Source organism: Serinus canaria, chromosome 7, assembly GCF_022539315.1.
Source record: "Serinus canaria isolate serCan28SL12 chromosome 7, serCan2020, whole genome shotgun sequence".
In the NCBI taxonomy this organism is placed as follows: Eukaryota; Metazoa; Chordata; class Aves; order Passeriformes; family Fringillidae; genus Serinus; species Serinus canaria.
The window spans coordinates 21836082-21853129 of record NC_066321.1 but is presented as its reverse complement, the minus strand read 5'-3'; the positions used below and the strand labels follow the sequence as shown (position 1 = coordinate 21853129).

At 41.7% G+C, this 17048-nt stretch overlaps 1 protein-coding gene across 5 annotated transcripts; it reads right to left on the bottom strand.

Annotated features, from left to right (window-relative positions):
• Positions 1–4546: 4546 nt before the first annotated feature.
• HNRNPA3 (heterogeneous nuclear ribonucleoprotein A3) lies at positions 4547–16456 on the bottom strand. 5 transcript variants are annotated; one of them, XM_030241644.2, is made up of 13 exons: positions 16307–16456; positions 12489–12601; positions 11995–12018; positions 8161–8283; positions 7924–8070; positions 7632–7842; positions 7309–7398; positions 7141–7248; positions 6920–7000; positions 6078–6224; positions 5166–5291; positions 5010–5081; positions 4547–4923 (listed from the first exon to the last, which is right to left on the bottom strand). In XM_030241644.2, the coding sequence occupies exons 2-12, from the start codon at positions 12552–12554 to the stop codon at positions 5029–5031; spliced, it is 1176 nt and encodes a 391-aa protein (XP_030097504.1). In that variant the 5' UTR covers positions 12555–12601; positions 16307–16456; the 3' UTR covers positions 4547–4923; positions 5010–5028. The 5 variants fall into 5 exon arrangements, with proteins under 5 accessions (XP_030097504.1, XP_018767111.1, XP_050832884.1 ...); XM_018911566.3 differs by lacking the exon at positions 16307–16456 and adding an exon at positions 16009–16112; XM_050976927.1 differs by lacking the exon at positions 16307–16456 and adding an exon at positions 16009–16112 and having other exon boundaries at positions 7141–7233.
• Positions 16457–17048: the final 592 nt, after the last annotated feature.

The following is a 17048-nucleotide window of genomic DNA, read 5'->3' as shown; positions in this document are numbered from 1 at the left end:
ATCAAAGTTAAGATGCTGTGTTTAATTTCAATGCTCTGTAATAGCATAGTTACCTCCATCGATCTGGGCTGCTTTTGGGGAAACTCCCTTCTCTAACTGGAAGTACTATTTTTGTTTCAAGTAAGTACAACTGTAGCTTAGAGACCAATGCTCTGTTAGTTTTGCATCTTCACATCCTTATCTCCATTTAAAGCTGCTATTTTCAACAGAAGCCAGATGGCCATAAAGTTCCTAACTCTTAAAAGTGCCTCTTGGACAGAGATACAATTGACCTAGTACTCCCTTAAGAAAGTGTTTATTTTGGTCAAAGTTATTTCTGAACAGATTTGACTATAAATAACTGAAGTATATTAATCTTTACAAGAGTGTTATAAATCAAACTGTGAAAATAATTCTAACTGTGATTATCAATTTCTGTTTGTGGTGCAAAAAGACCCACCCAGAGCACATAACAAGTCTGCAGCAACATGGAATCCTCTGATATTAAAAGTAGAGCTTTACTCTATACACATGCCTACTACCAAGGCAAACTACAAAGTTTTTGTTAAGAATTAATTTTGTTACATTTTCAAAATTCTACTATTAAAAAAAAAATTCAAAGACCACCACAGGTGCAAGAGTATTTGTACCTAAGGGGCAATGCTGTTCCCCACTACCTGTGGCTGTACAGATGCCTGCAGGAGCTCTGCAAGGCAGAGCACAGTTTCCCACTTTTAGGCTTAAGAAAGCAAGCTCATCATCTCAGCAACAAGCTGGCACATTACACTAAGGTAACGTGACTGTACTGCAGTTTCAGATTTAGGCTCAACCTTGACTAAGCACAAACTTGTCTCAATGTTTTTTAACAAGTACATGCAATTATCATGAGATTTTGAATTAAGTAACTTCTGATTTTATGAAAGTCTCTGTATGTTACTTCCAAATTACTCAACTCATTATTACTAAGTCAGGAATTACTTTCTGGGAGTCTACAGGCAGCAGGTAGAAAGTCTAAGTACTTGAAACAATCTGTGAACATGCCTCTGCCTCTCATAAGGCAGGCTGCATTTGACTTTCAGAGCAACTGAAGTATAACCAACACTAAAATAGAAATTGACTTCCTAAGAATGCACAAGCTCAGAAATGTATTGGAAGTTTAAACAGATGCTGAAATACTTTACAAAAGGACCTGTAACAATCTAAGATGCAGAAAAGGAAATAATACATGTTCCAAGACTTAATACATGTCCTTGTCTGTGTAAAACCAAGATTGCATGAGAATTTTTTATTGCCATTTCATTTGCCTATACAAATGCCATTGTGATTTCAGCTGGGTATCATGACAGCATTAGCCTCAGTTACCCTGCCTGAAAGCACGCAGAATCTGAAAGGGAGCTCTTTGATTTGTACAGGTAAATACATCACCTGGTAAGTCAAGTCCACTACCTAGGAGGGAAATCCCAGCTTGTACCAATACCAAACTCCCTCCCAGACCGGGTGCAAGCAGCAGCAGCAGCAGGTCATAGCTGCTGAGAACCGAAGAACCACTTCAGTGTCACTGCCTTCCTGGGCTTCTCTGCAGCACCTCTTTCCATGACAAGGCACAGAACAATTTCCCCCCACCCCAGCACACTCCCCAGTAACCAAAACACATTATTTCAAAACATCAACTTGTCTTGTTGACCTCAGACACCAAGCAATTTTGTATCTGCCAGGAACAGAAGATTCTTGAATAGGAAATGTGCCAGCAAGCAGCTCTCATCCAGAACAGGAAACACCGATGACATATGCTGGAATATTTGCTGCTTAGTACTTATGGCTTCCCTTGCTATCAAGAGACTGTCAAAGGAAAGCCTAGAAGGAAATAGGGGTTAAATACATTTTACTATACACTACAAATCTTACCCAGTCAGAAACCTTCATTTGAAGAGGATGTGCAAGACACTCCCCATTTTGTCAAGCAGCAGCTTCTCATTCAACCTGAAAATTAAAGAAATTACTCTTACCTTGTTTAAAAACCTCCCACCACTCTTTATAATTCATGAAAAATTTTAAAGGCAAACCTTACCTATGCTCATTGCCCTTCCTTTCAGGTCTAAATGCTAGACCTATTGATTTTGAGTCAACTCAAGTAGCTATCACTCAAGGAGGTTCCAAAAGGTGAAGAACTCTTGCTAGACTTTCTTCGATATTTCAGCTGTGATAAGTAGATTTAACTAGCCTTGGGAAAGCTGCTCACTATCAGCACAGTATCTTATTCCTTCACTTTTCTGGAAGTTGAAGCTGTTGCTCCTGCTGCCTTGTCATTCTTTAATTAGGCTGACTTCTCCATACTCAATAGGCTGCTGAAGTCCTGTCTTACGAGTCTCCTTAGCAATGTATGGATCAAAGAAGTACATCCTAGGTTCTGTAAAGCTGGCGGATCACTGTCCTCATGGCTTACACTTTTCCACGTCACAAACAACAGCTAAGCTACCCCACCCACCTACAAAGCGGTCACTTACATCCATCTCTTAAAAGGTTGCATACAGATCTTGTTCATAAAGTTTATTATGACACTATTTTTCAAAGTTAACATTGTAGTCACAGTACAGCTACAAGAGGCCCTGTTAAAAAGAACACTGTCAATACATTCTAAAAGAATTTAGAAATACCAGATCAATTGTCAGAAGGGACATCAACCCCATCCTTCAGTTGTCCCTGCAATCAGATGCAGGCCCCAGGTTCAAGTCTACACATCTTCTAGCATAGTAATGTACAAAGCAAGTCAGAAGTCAGGTGTCTCACTCCCTAGTGAGTTGTGGTTTAGTTTCCCATGTTTTCAAACTCCAAATGGGTTGTTTAAAAAATGCCTTTATTGAAGTACAGCCTCCCCCCCACCCCAAGCCCAAATGAACATGTACAACAACAGAAGCATTCACTAAACCACCAATTCTTGCTTTAACTTTTGAGATCTTTCAGAACTCCACAGACAAGAATAAGCAGACTTTGAAATCCATTTTGGAGGCTACCATCTTGACACTGGTTCCTTGTTATAGCGTACTGCAGTCTAAATACACTCCAATAACAGCGTTTAAATAACATGTTTAATTTTTTTCAAACAACACACTTTTTTTTCTACCACTTCTTAAAAATTATAATTCATTAATATGACTGATTATGCCTTAAGCCATTTCATACATCTTTGCAGATTCATTCCTACACTGGAATTGCATTTACCTTATACTGCATATTGACCCAGAAGTGAAACACGTGTGAGTAATTCCAATACATATTGCCAAGTGTCTGAGTATTTTTTATTGACTGGATCCCTACTCTTCTGAGTCTGAATTGACAGCAAGCACTGGCCTGGCAATTGTCAAGAGAATTCACACCAGACGAGGACAGCACAGACTGCAGTGCCTTAATTTGGAGGTCAGAAGTGAGAATGAAATACAATTTCTAGCCACATGTACTGGTCAGATTTTCTACTCCACTGCACCAAATCCAGTTGTAACACACTATCATTCTACCTGTGGGAACTCGGGACTGTAGCCCTCTACTTTGTGGGAGTGCTTCTAGTCGGTAAAATACAACTACATCGTGTTTGATCTTTGAGGTCTCAGCTGAGCCCAGACATCTGCCAGGGAAAAAAGCTCAAGGACTCTTAGTACTAAGAGCCCATGGGGAATGGGCTTTTGGAGCACATTACCTGGGACTGTCAGTGATTACACCTGTGCTACCCTTGGCTCCCAGTCAGAAGCATGTGTCCAGAAAATTGCCTAGGGTGCATGCAAGAAAGTATACAGCCATTAAATTATTGAGGAACATACCTATTACTCTCACTATGATGCCTCATTTAATTGAAACAGTGCAGTCTGGTGCAAGGGAGAAGGAAATGGGGACAAAGGGGATGAAAATTCCAAGCCACCCTCCCCAAAGTATAGTTTTATTGAAACAGAATCATTGTATATCCCAAGGAAACAGGCACTTGATTTCCCCCCACCTTAACTTCTCGGGAATTACAATAAATATAAAGGTAAAAAGCAAATTTTTTTTTCTCTCCACCCAAGACTTAAACAACTTCAGTTATCCCTTATGCATCTCAAATGAGACGGGAGACAGCTTTCATGTGTCTAAAGTTGGTCTTGTTAAAATATTTATCATGCCTTATTTTCTTGAAGCGCTAGTACTAATACAGAACTACAAATTAAAAAAATATGCACAAACCAAAAATTTGAAGTTTTCATTAAGATAAAGCTTAGTTCTATGATTCACAAACACTAATTTGAGTAACTCAAATCCTAGTTATACATCTAAACAAACTATAATGCAACATACAGATGTTTTCCCTCTGTATGCCTATGTAACTCATGTCAATGACAGTTACGTATATACACTGAGACTAGACCCCTTAAGACTGCAAATCAATAGGTGTTTCTATTGTTAACTTTAAATTAATACAAAATAGTAATTGAGAAATGCATTTATCTTCTCTATTAACTAACAAGGAAACACCCTAAACTACATTTCAGATCTGTTATAGAGTTCTCTGTACTAAATGTGGAAAAACTGAACTACACAAATATTGAAAAGTTAAAAATTCATTGATTTGTTTATTCCTGGTACCACTACCACAATTTACAGGGCAATATACCTGATGTAATGGGAAAATAAAAAGAAAAAAGAAAGACAAAGCTACAACAGAGAAAGACCTCAGGAATGTACATCTAATCGACACTACATTGCATGAATCAATAGCTGCACTTTTTGCAAACTGTGGCTATGACAGTCCTGATCAAGAAGGGTTTCCTGTTTAAGCTGCAGTAACTTTTCTGACTATGGATCATCGTTCCTTCTGTGGCAGATTTTACAGTTCCTCTAATTCATTTGGGACGACTGTCTCAAAGTAACCTGCAGCTTTCCTGACAACTCCTCGCTCTCTCTCCTGCTAAGAACTGTAGCCTGTTGAATACAGGATAAGAAAATTATTACTCTCAGTGAACAGTTGTACATTATTAATCATCATTATAAATATGCATTACACCTACCCTTTTTCTGGTAGCATTTTTAGAATCTTCTACCACCATAGCCCCCACTTCCACTTCCAGATCCATAACCACCTAAAAAACCAACATGTATACTGAAGTACATGAACAATGACAGATTTGAACTCAAAAATATCTTCTGTACAAAAACATACTTACCACCATAGGGACTGCCTGAACTTCTGCCACCAAAGCTGCCACCACCTTTCATGGGACCATAGTTAGACTGCTGTTGTCCACTGTAATTGCCAAAATCATTGTAGTTTCCACTTCCACCATAATTACCTAAAACAAGTAATTTATAAAGTCATGTTTGTTTAACATCTAGGACTAAAAACTCACCAAATTCTAATACCCAATGTAAAACTAAATTTAAAATTAAATTAATGTATTTTGATGCTAACAGAAGACCCTTGGTATTTTTACAATTAGGAACTGGTATTTTATTTAAGATGAAACACATCACTTTCTAAGCACACTTGAGTAGCCAATTTGATGTTAACCCAATAGGCCAAATTAAGAGCCCCAAAAATGGAAAACCCTGAATTTCCCTGTTATTCTTCTACTGCACACCTCTGCAGAGATGACAATAATGTAAATTACAATCTATTGGCACCAAAAAAATGACAGAACTGTAATGGATATACTGCATATATAGATCAGAAAGTATAGTAAGATATACAGCAGTTTTTGTAGCTTAACTCCCCTAATTTGGGGCAAACAACAAAAAAAGCTTAGAAAAATTTGCATTTGTAGTCCTCACAAAGGAGGATGTGACCTACATGTTGTGACTGGTATCCAAGGACAACATACTTGAAACGCTCAAAACCACTGAAACTCTTGTACTCTGCCTCCACACAGAGATTTATAGCCAAAGCTTTTTAAAAATATAACCCTGGCAAAACAAAGTTGTAGTTTATCAAAGCTGATCCCTATGAAGAACTTTCCTTATGCAACATGGCCTTCTACATTAAAACCTGGACGTACAATCATTTTATGAATTGCCATATTTCAGGCATTGTGAAATGAAACCTAGGAACCACAGATGTCAAATTAAAGATGGACTCTTACCACCACCAAAATTTCCTCCTTCATTGTAGCCATCATATCCTCCTCCTCCTCCTCCATATCCACCACCGGGGTTTCCATATCCTGGTCCTCCACCACCACCATAACCTCCTCTGCTGCCATAGCCAGGACCACCTCCGTAGTTGCCACCTGTGAATAAAAGAAAAGTCAAACTTAACACACCAAAGCTAAATACAGGTAAGGAAAGATCCATTAAAAAAAAACAACCCAAACCAACACACTTGCACAATAAAGATGTCACATAGCACTTTTCCTCTATTATATTTATTGTGGTTGCATGATTTATCTGAACTATTTGAGAAAAAACCCCATGCTTATAAAATCAGGACCTAAGTAATTAGTTACATGCTACTTCCCCTCATCCCTTTTAGCATTCTGGTAACTGCATTTTTTAGCCTTTTGGTAACTGCTGTATTTCTCTTCAGATGCATTTTGGATACTCAACCTAACTGCATCATGAAAAAGATACCACTGAACCACAAGAAGTCTTAAGAGCTTATTGAAAACAGCTGTTTATTCCTTTATTCAGTTTTAGTCATCTCAACTGACATAAGAATCTTCACTTAGCTCTCAATAATAAGCAGCTCCCCCATGAGCTTATGATAAGAGATTTTTTAAAAAGGGTAAATACAGACAAGTATTTTTTCCACCCATCATTTTGTCGGGAGAACAAAAATAAAGTTAACTCTTCACAGCTCTACAATGTAGACAATTTCATTTCCATTACTGATATTATCACCAAAACAGACTTCACTTCCAAGGTGAAGGCAAGACTTACAGCTGGTTCTAACATTGGGGGAAAAGGAAGTGAACAATACACTTACCATCACCAAATCCATTGTATCCGTCACCACCCCCAAAGCTTCCTCTGCTCCCACCACCGCCACCACCACCCCCATAGCCTCCTAGAACACAAAACAGATGAGAATGTTTTCCTGAACAAACATGTTAAGTGTTTAAGCCAACTGACACAGGAAATTAAAAAAAAAAAAAAACCAAACTAAACTGTAAAATCACATTCTATAATAATAGTCCAGCCATTTACCTCTCCCACCAAAGTTTCCTCCTCGGCCAAAATTCCCTCCACCGCCTCCGAAGTTTCCACGGCCCATGAAGTTGCCTGAGCCACCCCCACGACCTACAAAATATTTCACTTGAATTACATTAATTGAAAACCTGTTACACAAAATAGCTATGCACAACTACAACTCACCTCTCTGAGAGCTAGCAGTCTGCATCTCCTGTTTTGAGAGTGCTTTTTTAACTTCACAGTTGTGTCCATTTATAGTATGGTATTTCTGAACTACAGAAAATAGTGAAAAAGTAAAGTCAGAAATCACATCACTGCAATATACTGTAAAACTCTCACAAAAAGTTACTATAATGCCTGTGCACACTTTGAAAAGTAACACGAAATCAACCCCATCCTTTACAATGGTAAAGCAGCTGATTATGCAATCACCTCATTCCACACACGGCTCTTCTGAAATTTTAACACTTTATCCCCCAAGTCATGTCACTGAAAAGCTTACATACCAACAATTTTATCAACTGTATCATGATCATCAAAAGTAACAAAAGCGAAGCCTCTCTTCTTTCCACTCTGCCTGTCTTCCATGACCTCTATGGTTTCAATCTTTCCATATTTTTCAAAGTACTCCCTTAAATTATATTCTTCTGTATCTTCTTTAATTCCACCAACAAATATTTTCTTTACTGTGAGGTGTGCCCCAGGCTTTACAGAATCCTGCAATGCCAAAAATTACATTCAGTGCTTCAAATAGTAGGTAAAGATTAGAGTATATACTTAATTGGAACACTAACTCACCTCCCTGGAAACTGCTCTCTTTGGTTCAACCACACGTCCATCAACCTTATGTGGCCGAGCGCTCATGGCAGCATCCACCTCCTCCACACAGGAGTAAGTCACAAAGCCAAAGCCTCTGGAACGTTTGGTTTGTGGGTCTCTCATCACCTGCAAACACACAAGGAGGCACTCTGTATTTCTGTGCTACTTTAAGTACCTAACCCCTTCAAAAGCACAAACTAATAACAGAGACTTTACCACACAGTCTGTGAGTGTGCCCCATTTCTCAAAGTGCTCTCTCAAGCTATCATCTGTTGTTTCAAAGCTCAGACCTCCAATGAACAGCTTTCTCAACTGCTCTGGCTCCTTTGGCTCATGGCCCTACAAAATGAAAACAAACAAAAACATATTTTGAATATAAATTAAAATTTTAGTGAATTACTAGAAATTATCTGTGCACATTATAACTACAAATAGGTGAAATATGTTTACATAAAAACAATGACTTCTAATGGGTTTAGACAGCAGAATAGGAAACACTTAATGAGGTGTGATTTTAATTAAAACACTAACAACTTAAAGAGCGCTAAAATGCAAAGAGTAAAGGCATTTCAATATACTAGATAACTTAGTTGCTCCCCGTCCCCCAAAAGTGCATTCATTTTGTGCCTATCTTTGAGTTGCAGTTTGCACTGTAGGGACTGGGGATGAAGCAGTGCTAGATAAAGGGAAGTTCTAACACTTTATGAAGCATAAATATGCAGAAGTATAAAAAAATTTAAGGATATGGTACACAAGGAAAAAAGGTTCCTGCTCAAGCTCAGCATCTACTCTTTGGGGATGTCCATTTTGAAAGGTTACCTTTGTACAATTTAATGAAACATATCAACAGCGAATTCCTTCAAATAGAAATTCTGTGCTTTGATAATTATATTACTAGAGTATGTACAAGCAAGATAGTATAAATATATAGGTGGATTTTAGTCTTATGGGAAGTATCTCTCAAATGTGAGACAACATGGACCTGTATCTTACAAAGAAAAAAATGCCGTAACAACTCATCAATGACCAGTAGTGGGTACAACTACTGGAGTAGGATTGGTAACTTAGCAAGCATCACAGTACAAGCAAATTTAATAGCTCTTGGTAAGACTGCCTATATATGTTAAGGCACATTTTAAAAGGTGCAAATTTGCAGATCCCAATTTTCTGTCAAATGACTGAAATGGCTTAAGAGTACAATTGTGTTTCTGCTCCATTTCAGAGCTGCATTTTTTTACTAGACAAGGACTTTCCCTGTTTTTGAAACAAAGAACTGTTGCAGTAAAACTGCCACTGTCAGAGAGGTCTTACCAGACTTCTCTCTTTGTTTAAAAGCAACCAGATAAAAATCTCATTTAGCAAGTGGGTACTTCTGTCATGTAAAACACTGCACAAGGTGCTGGCCAGCTATGCTGTGTATGACTTCAGTTCTGCAGCATCAATGTTCAACAGGCTTCACTGTTTCTGCTGCAGTCCATTAAACTAAACTAAATGCAGCATTATCCTGATGTGAACTTCATAAAAACAGCCACAGACTTCTATCTGTAGACATTCTGTTTCAAATCTGAAGTCTTTAACCTTTGTCACACTGTTAGGGCTGGCCAGGAAGGCTTAAGCTTCTTTGAGTGAGTTTTTGTATTATATAGTGCTTCAGCAAACCACTGGCTTCTAATACACTTAGGTTGTACTACAGCAAACAGTAACTAAGATGATGAAAAGCTGTCTGGGAATTAAATCTCTGCCCTTACACCTGCTGAATTTTGTTGGAAAGAACCCCAGCATTTTTGGTAACAGATTTAAGGCTTTGTTACCGCAGGATCATAAAAATCAGTAACAGTCAATGGTCCCATGACTACAAAGTAAAGCTTCTAGTGTCTTCCAAGTAGTCCAGACTACAAATGCATTAAAATAACCATCTCTCTTCTCACTACACTGAAACTTTAAATTTTATACGATTACACCTACTGCATATAGAAACTGCTTTAGACCAAGTGTTGTTATTTGTTGCTAATTCAAATTTTAAAAATCTACTGAGCATTTTTAGTTGGGTTATGTTAAAGCTGGGAACACTAAGCATTTCAAACTCTTCTACACGTATTGAAAGACATTATGTGAAGCTGTGAAGATTATACACTCCTTCAAAATCAGAAACATAGGTAAGGAAAAACTGGACAGACTATTAACAGTTCTCTGATGTTATTCAACTATGAGAGTTTCCAGCTAATAACTCAAGAGTGCTTTTACCTTAAAAGAATAACCACAGAATTTTTCAGGTAAGGAAAAGTGAAATTCTTCCCTACTTATTGTTATTATGTGCATGAGAACTGCTGTTCTCATACAGCAGGAAGAACATGCGCTGTTACAGCTTCTCTGTTCTACTGGATAACAATTATCCTTAGGACACATACATGTTATAGGAATTATGTGCAAAAAAACAGAAGGCAATATTTTCTCAAGTGAATTAGGGAATTGGTTTTTTAGGCAGTTTCTCATTGGGGTTTTCAGAGCGCTGCCCTCTATCACATAAGACTGTTTCAGAGTTGTTCTGCTTTAAGTTACTTCTAACAGCAGTCGTTCCGGCACAAAAAATCCTGCAGAGCACATCTCTCCCTCAGTGTTAACTTTTACCCTGCTCTCTCCGAATCAGGCTGCCTCCTGCTCAGCTGACAAGCCAGGAGAGCACGCCATTTTGCAGCACTCCTGGGGCAGGAGTGGGGAGAGCAGCTGCAAGACCGTCCAGCCTGCCTTTAGTGGGCAAGACGCTGTTTCTCCCCCTAAGCTGTCAGAGGGGCTTCCACACATATTACACGGCTCTGCGGAGGCGGAAAACTTTCCTTCTGCCCCGACTTTGGCATTCCCCCCCTAAAGCCCAAGCGGCGGGCGGGGCCGGTTGCCTCCATTTTGTGCTGAGCCGCGGCCGCCGCGCCGCCAATATGGAGCCGAGGGCGGGGCGGGCGGCCGGCGCCGCAGTGGCGCCATGGGCGGGGCCCGGGCCGCAAGGGCCCAGGGGGAGGCCGGGGCGGCGGGAGCCGCTGGTCTCTGCTCGCCTCGGGCCGTCAGCAGAACCACACCGCGGCCTCCCAGGCCCTACCGAAACCCCAAAACCTCGGCGCGCACTGTAACTGTTCCTCTCGCCTAAGGCGGGGGGAAAGATGGCAGCTAGAACCCCCTGGGATTCCTGCGAACATCCTCCTCTTTGCAGAAATCCTGACACCTTTTGAGACAAAGCTACTGCAGATACATACTGCTGCTATGCTGAGGTAGCCATCAAGTGAAATGGCAAGGGGTTTTGAATGATCAGCCTTTTGGAGTCCCGATGTTTCTCTCTAAAGGCAGTTTTCGGGTGGAGCTCTCCCACCTCTGAGCCGCAGCAAGTGCCCACAAAACGTCTGTCAAAGCTACACTCAACTGTGGCTGAACCTGAGACCACTCTGTCCCCAGGCCGTACAATCCTAGACTGTCTTCTGAAACATGAAAGCTTACAGGCCACTGGGGCCTCAGCAACGTTCCCTGACAAACATTCTCTACAAACTCAACAGTTTTTAAGATCGTTGCAGGGCAAGCTACTTTTGTGAACTGCAAGAGCTTGTTTAGTAGGCAGCTGATCGACCCCTTAGACTCAATTCAAAGTCCAAGAGTGAGAGAATTCCAACATTCCTTCCAAAAGGACTTTACACTGTACTTCAATACAAAATAACCATACACTACCAGACACATGCAACTGGGACAAGGTTTGTTTGTAATTCAAATGCACAGGCCCTCCACATTGCAGTAGTTTATCATTCCAGAAAAAGTTGGATTGTACTAGCTAAAATATTCAGGCAACCTGAAAAAGTAATGTTAGAAAACAAACAAATCCGAATAAAAGAAGATTAAATGCCTCCGTTATAAGCTATATAAGCACATTTAATACCCTTTTTGCTGACCTTAAAAAGTATTTTCTGAAGGGTATTAAGAACTTCCCCCCCTCCCACTTCCACACCCTGCCCCAAAAGTAACTAGCTCCCATCCTCCCAAAAACAGCCCCAACGTCTTCTCTATACTACGCACCTTATTCAGTCTACGGTATTTCTGCTAGAAGCAAAAGAAAACAGTTATTTTTACTTAGTACAGCTCGCTTTCATTTGCAGTGACTATCAGGCAACCATTTTTACTTAAAAAAAGAAAAGAAAAAAAAAAGGAACCTGTCTTCATTCCCACTAAAAACAGGACTTTTGAAGGTAGAAGTAATCAAGTTCCTGCTGATACTCTGAGGATACATGAAGTTAATAATTCCACCTTGCTTTAATCAGAAACATATATTTAATCAATTGTTATAACAGAAAGCTAGACAAGCAAAATTTCCCCATTATGCTTAACACCCCACCCCTTACAACTGTATGAAATAAACTGCAGTTTAAAGTTACTCCACTAATACGGGGATGAAGAAGGTAGAAAAAAAAAAAGGTATTACTATATCAGATAGAAATGGTTAACTTGGGGTTTTTTTTCATCTTTTCCCCTTAAAACTACTTTATTCAAAAAAAAACAACTCATCCTCTCACCTGTGAGGATCGTCTTCCTTTCCTCTTGTAGTCTTCCACTTCTCTCTCTTCCTTAATAGCAGCCATTTTGGAAGGGTACTCTAACTCGGCCTTTTCTTTTAGATCTAGGAAACCTAGAAAACAGGTTGGATAAGTCAGTACTTACCCCAGTTCCTGTGACACAGGGCCTTCTCTGCTGCAATGCACAGGTGTAGCTTTGCAGGAAGAAACAGGTTAAAGTAGGAAAAAAATCTCAGAAGTATTTAAAAGGGTAGGATAAAAAGCCTCAGGCTACTCAGCTAATAATTGAAGAGATATGTAAAAGAAACATCTGCTATCTCAGTCAAGCTCACTATACAAACTAATGCTAAAATCTGTAGCCAACCTTTATCTATTACTGTCTGACAACACTATTGTGAGTACAACTAATACACAGCAAGCAAATTCCACTTCAATACACAAATCCACTACATAAATTCTGCTTCTCTGGATTTTTAACCCGCAAAAGCAAACACTGCTTATTAGAACTTTCTGATGACTACCTCTTGTAGTCGGCTATCCAGCAGTGTGCAACACTTATAGATCCTGTAGTAGAAAATACTTTCCACTAGGAGTAGTGCAAGAAGCCCTTACTGATGCTAACTAGCAACATCAAGAAATGCTGATCCTCAGGAGTCTCTAGCACTAGGCATCTGCGTTACTTTTGCTTCCCTATTACATATTTGATTACTGGCCTATACTATGTAATGTATATCCCATTATAAACAGGACATCTTTTACAATATAAGCTCAGTGAATGAACCCATAACCACACATTCAAACAAAACAATCATGCTCCCTTTGGCCTTTTTTCTAGAAAACTTTCTAGGATCATTCAGTTAGTCCTAGTATTAACCTATTCATTTGTCTCTGGCCAACATTCATTACTACTTTGGATGATTCTTGAAGCTCTACTACAGGGGCCAAAATGCAATACTGTTAACTACTTCACATTCTTCAGTAAAACTGTACTTGTGCTGCACTTAAAAGCATAGATATTTACAAGATTAAGTGTACTTCTGTGATGGGTTTTTTTGTTTGGGTTGTGGGGTTTTTTTTAAAGTTTTCTTTCTGCAAATTTTGTTCCTGCATATGGAAAGGCAGGCAGGTCTCTACTAATTAGCAATATATGCTGTTATTCTAAGTGGAAATTCTTAAACATAACTTTGTTAAAATTCAGCTTCAAATTAAACTCAACTGTGAAATCTTGAGTATCACGATTTAATGCATTAACAATTTTAAAGGTTTTATTAAGTAACATCCAATGTTTGTATTATGTTCAGTTCCTCGCTACACAATGTTAAAACTGCTCTTGAAATCCTTTAAATCAAACATCAGTTTGACTTAAGAGGTATTGGGATATTAAGTACTTCAACGGAGCTGGTAATTTTTTTACATGACGTAGGAGAGGTATGAAACAGAACATTAACACTTCAAGGGCTTTCTACAAACTAGCTGTATGGCAAAATAAAGCTTTAGGAATTGTTAGGGAGTAAAGGAGTAAGCTTATTTAACTACCTTTTCAAAGTAATGGAAAGTATAAATTCCTTTCCCCACCGAGGCTCCACACTGGCCAACATAAAGCTCCTGGGCATGGTCTCTGCCCAAATGGCCTCTGAAGGCCTTAAGGGTTAAAAAGGAGTTGTCTTCTTGCTAATACACACCATCAGCTCATGTGGAACACAGCCCAGCTCAGTCCCATTCCCATTCTGCCTTACAGAATTTTTTTAAGGCTGACAGCATTAAATTTTTTAACTCTTATCACCAACAAAATACTCTATTCAACTCTGAATAAAAATACTCAGAACACCTTCGTTATTGAACGCTAGTTAAACTAGCATTGAGCAATCATATACTGCAATTAATCTAAGAATTTAAAGCAGCCTCCAAGGAAAGCTTTGAATTTTAATGATAAAGAAGCCACTGGGACATGTCTCATTACTCACAACGCTGCTCTATTTCTCTCTTACAGGAGAAAAGAAGCTAAGAGAGACAAACCAGACATTATGAAGATAGAAGTTCAACCAGGGAATACTATGGAAATGCACTGGTGCTTTCTGTAAGCAACTGAAGTTAGACTTAAAGTGCATACAGAAGGGTGTTTTACCAAACCTAAAAGTTAGGGCAGGAAAAATTTGATTCCCAGTTGTGTGATGGTAGTGTATTCCCAAAACCAACAGGAACATGTAATAGCTTAATATCTGATGTGGTAGGTTCCCAAGCTTTACTGAACAACTTTCTAGTGCACTGAACCAGTGCATCACCCCTCTCAGTCATTAAATCTGAAAGCAGCTAAAATAATTGCTTACATGAAAGAGTTGTTTTTCACTGCTTTAGTTAAGGGATCTAGTTTCTTCTATTTTTAATGTAGGAACAAAAACTAGTGTGAGTTGTTGGTTTCTAAGATCTTAATTTTTAAGGTTTCAGCGTACAGTGAAAGGAGCCAAGATAAAAAAAATACCACGTACACACACAAAAAAACCCCAACCCACTCTTTTTGCTTGCCGTACTCTGGAAACACTTGAGAAAAAAACCTTAGGTTTTGAGGAAGGGAAAGCAAGGGCAGAATATCATTATAATTTCCCTCCAGGCAGAGCGAGAATGATTTCACTAGGTTTGTGCAGACTGCTTCATGCTGATCCCACCACGACCATGGCAGAATGCCACCGAATGTCCTAGGTCTTCTGCATGTGTAATTGTGGGAGTGCAGAAAAGGAACAGAACTCTAGTTTTCGTTCCCCCACCTCTTCGGGCAGCTAAGGCTCTCGGCACGTTTTAACTCCCTCTGGGCAGGTCTAAGAGGTACTAGAGAGGTGCTAAAACGTCTTGCAGCATTCCTCTGCGAAATGCAGCGTAAACTATTTTAACGCTTCTAGAATATTTTTTAAGCAAATTGAGTCCGTAGAAAGTGTGTTAAAGAACATCCCTGCCGCACTACTCCGGGTAGCTTACGCTGGAGAGGATTGGGCCGGGGAAGGAAGGGGGGACAAGGAAGACGGGGAGGGCAGAACAATGACGCACGCACGTGTAGGGCTCGCCTTGCCCTACTGCTGCCCGAACGCGCGCCCGTGTGTTTCGGTGCCCCCGGGATTTGTTGCAAAGGGCTCTGCCGCCCACAGCCCTGCCCCGGGCCGAGGGCCGGGCCCCTCTCACCACGCGCCGGAGCGCTGCGAAATGGCGGCCGCGGCCCGCGGGGCCGCGCGGCGGAAGCGCCGCCTCTCCCGCTCGCTCTCTCTTCCTGCCCGCGCCGCCATTGCGGAGAAACGCGGCGTGTCGCAGGCGAAAGCGGGTCTGGAGCGCGGCAGGACCTCCGCAACGAGGCGGCGACCGCGGGAACTGCAAGGAGCTCCACAACGTATTGCCGCCAACCACCCCATTCCCGCCGCGCTTTCCCGCCCGCAGGCTCGGGCGGAATTCAAGCCGCTCCAGCTCGGCGCGGCAGGAGCCACCTCGCAGCCGCCTCGGCCGATGGCGGCGAGCCCCGCGCCTCGCGCGCAGTTACCTCCATTTTGTGCCCGGGCTCGGCCAGCGCAGCGCCAATATGGAGCCGGGCGGGAGAGGAGGAGGCGGGCGCGGAGGGGGGGGTCACGTGGCGCCAAGGCGGGCTCGGGGCGGCGCGCGAGCTGCGGCCGTTACCGCTTTTCTTCTCAGGGCCCGCCGCCCATCCCCCCCTCCTCCTTTCCCCCCGTCGGCGCAGCGCCTTCCCCGCCAAAAGGACAGAAAATGGTTGGGAGCGAGAGAAGCTGGGGAAAGGGAAGGTGCGGAGAAGAGTAGGGAGGCGAGGAAAGAGAAGATATCACCGTGCCGGCGTTCAGCGACAGCGCCTTCCCGCCCTCGTCGGTCCCACGCCGGCCGCCGGCCCCGCGCACAAACCGCCGCCCGCTGTGGGGGTGGCGGCGCCGGCGCAGCCGCGAAGGGCGCGCGGGGCGGCCCCGCCTCCCCTCGCTGGGGCCGCCCCCGCCTCGCCCCGCCCCCGCCGCGCGGGCCGGGCCCGAGCGCGAGGGGACCGCTGAGGGAGCGCTGTGTGCCGAGCTGCGCAGGGAGTGTGCGGGCAGGCGGCGTCAAGTGTTTGGTAGGAGAGAGAAGGAAAGGAGGAAATGCCCTGCCTACAGGGCACAGCTGCAGGAGTATCAGGGTGTGCCTGAGGTGCGCAGGATTTTCTAAGAGAAGTTATTTGACTCTACGTATTGTTTCACCCTGGAGTTGCTGCAAGGAGGCAGCTGAAGATTGGCTCTCCGGAGCTCGTTCAGCGCTCACCCTCAGAACGGAACGTAGCTTAGTCAGTTTCAGGAAAAATGCCAAAACAAGTCCAAGTAGTAAGTTTCACAGACTTCCCCATTCAGAGGCATTGCCTGTAGCTTTGAATGGCGCTTGTCATCTTAAACTAGCATAGAGAGTTCAGGAGAAAGGGTATTCTGCGAGAATTTCGTATAGGAAGCAGCATAGTTAAGCACATGCATACATTAAAATTGCCTGCTTACCGGAATAATGGCGTCAGGAAAAGCAGTGTTATAAAAATTTACTGCTAAAGTAACCCACCAC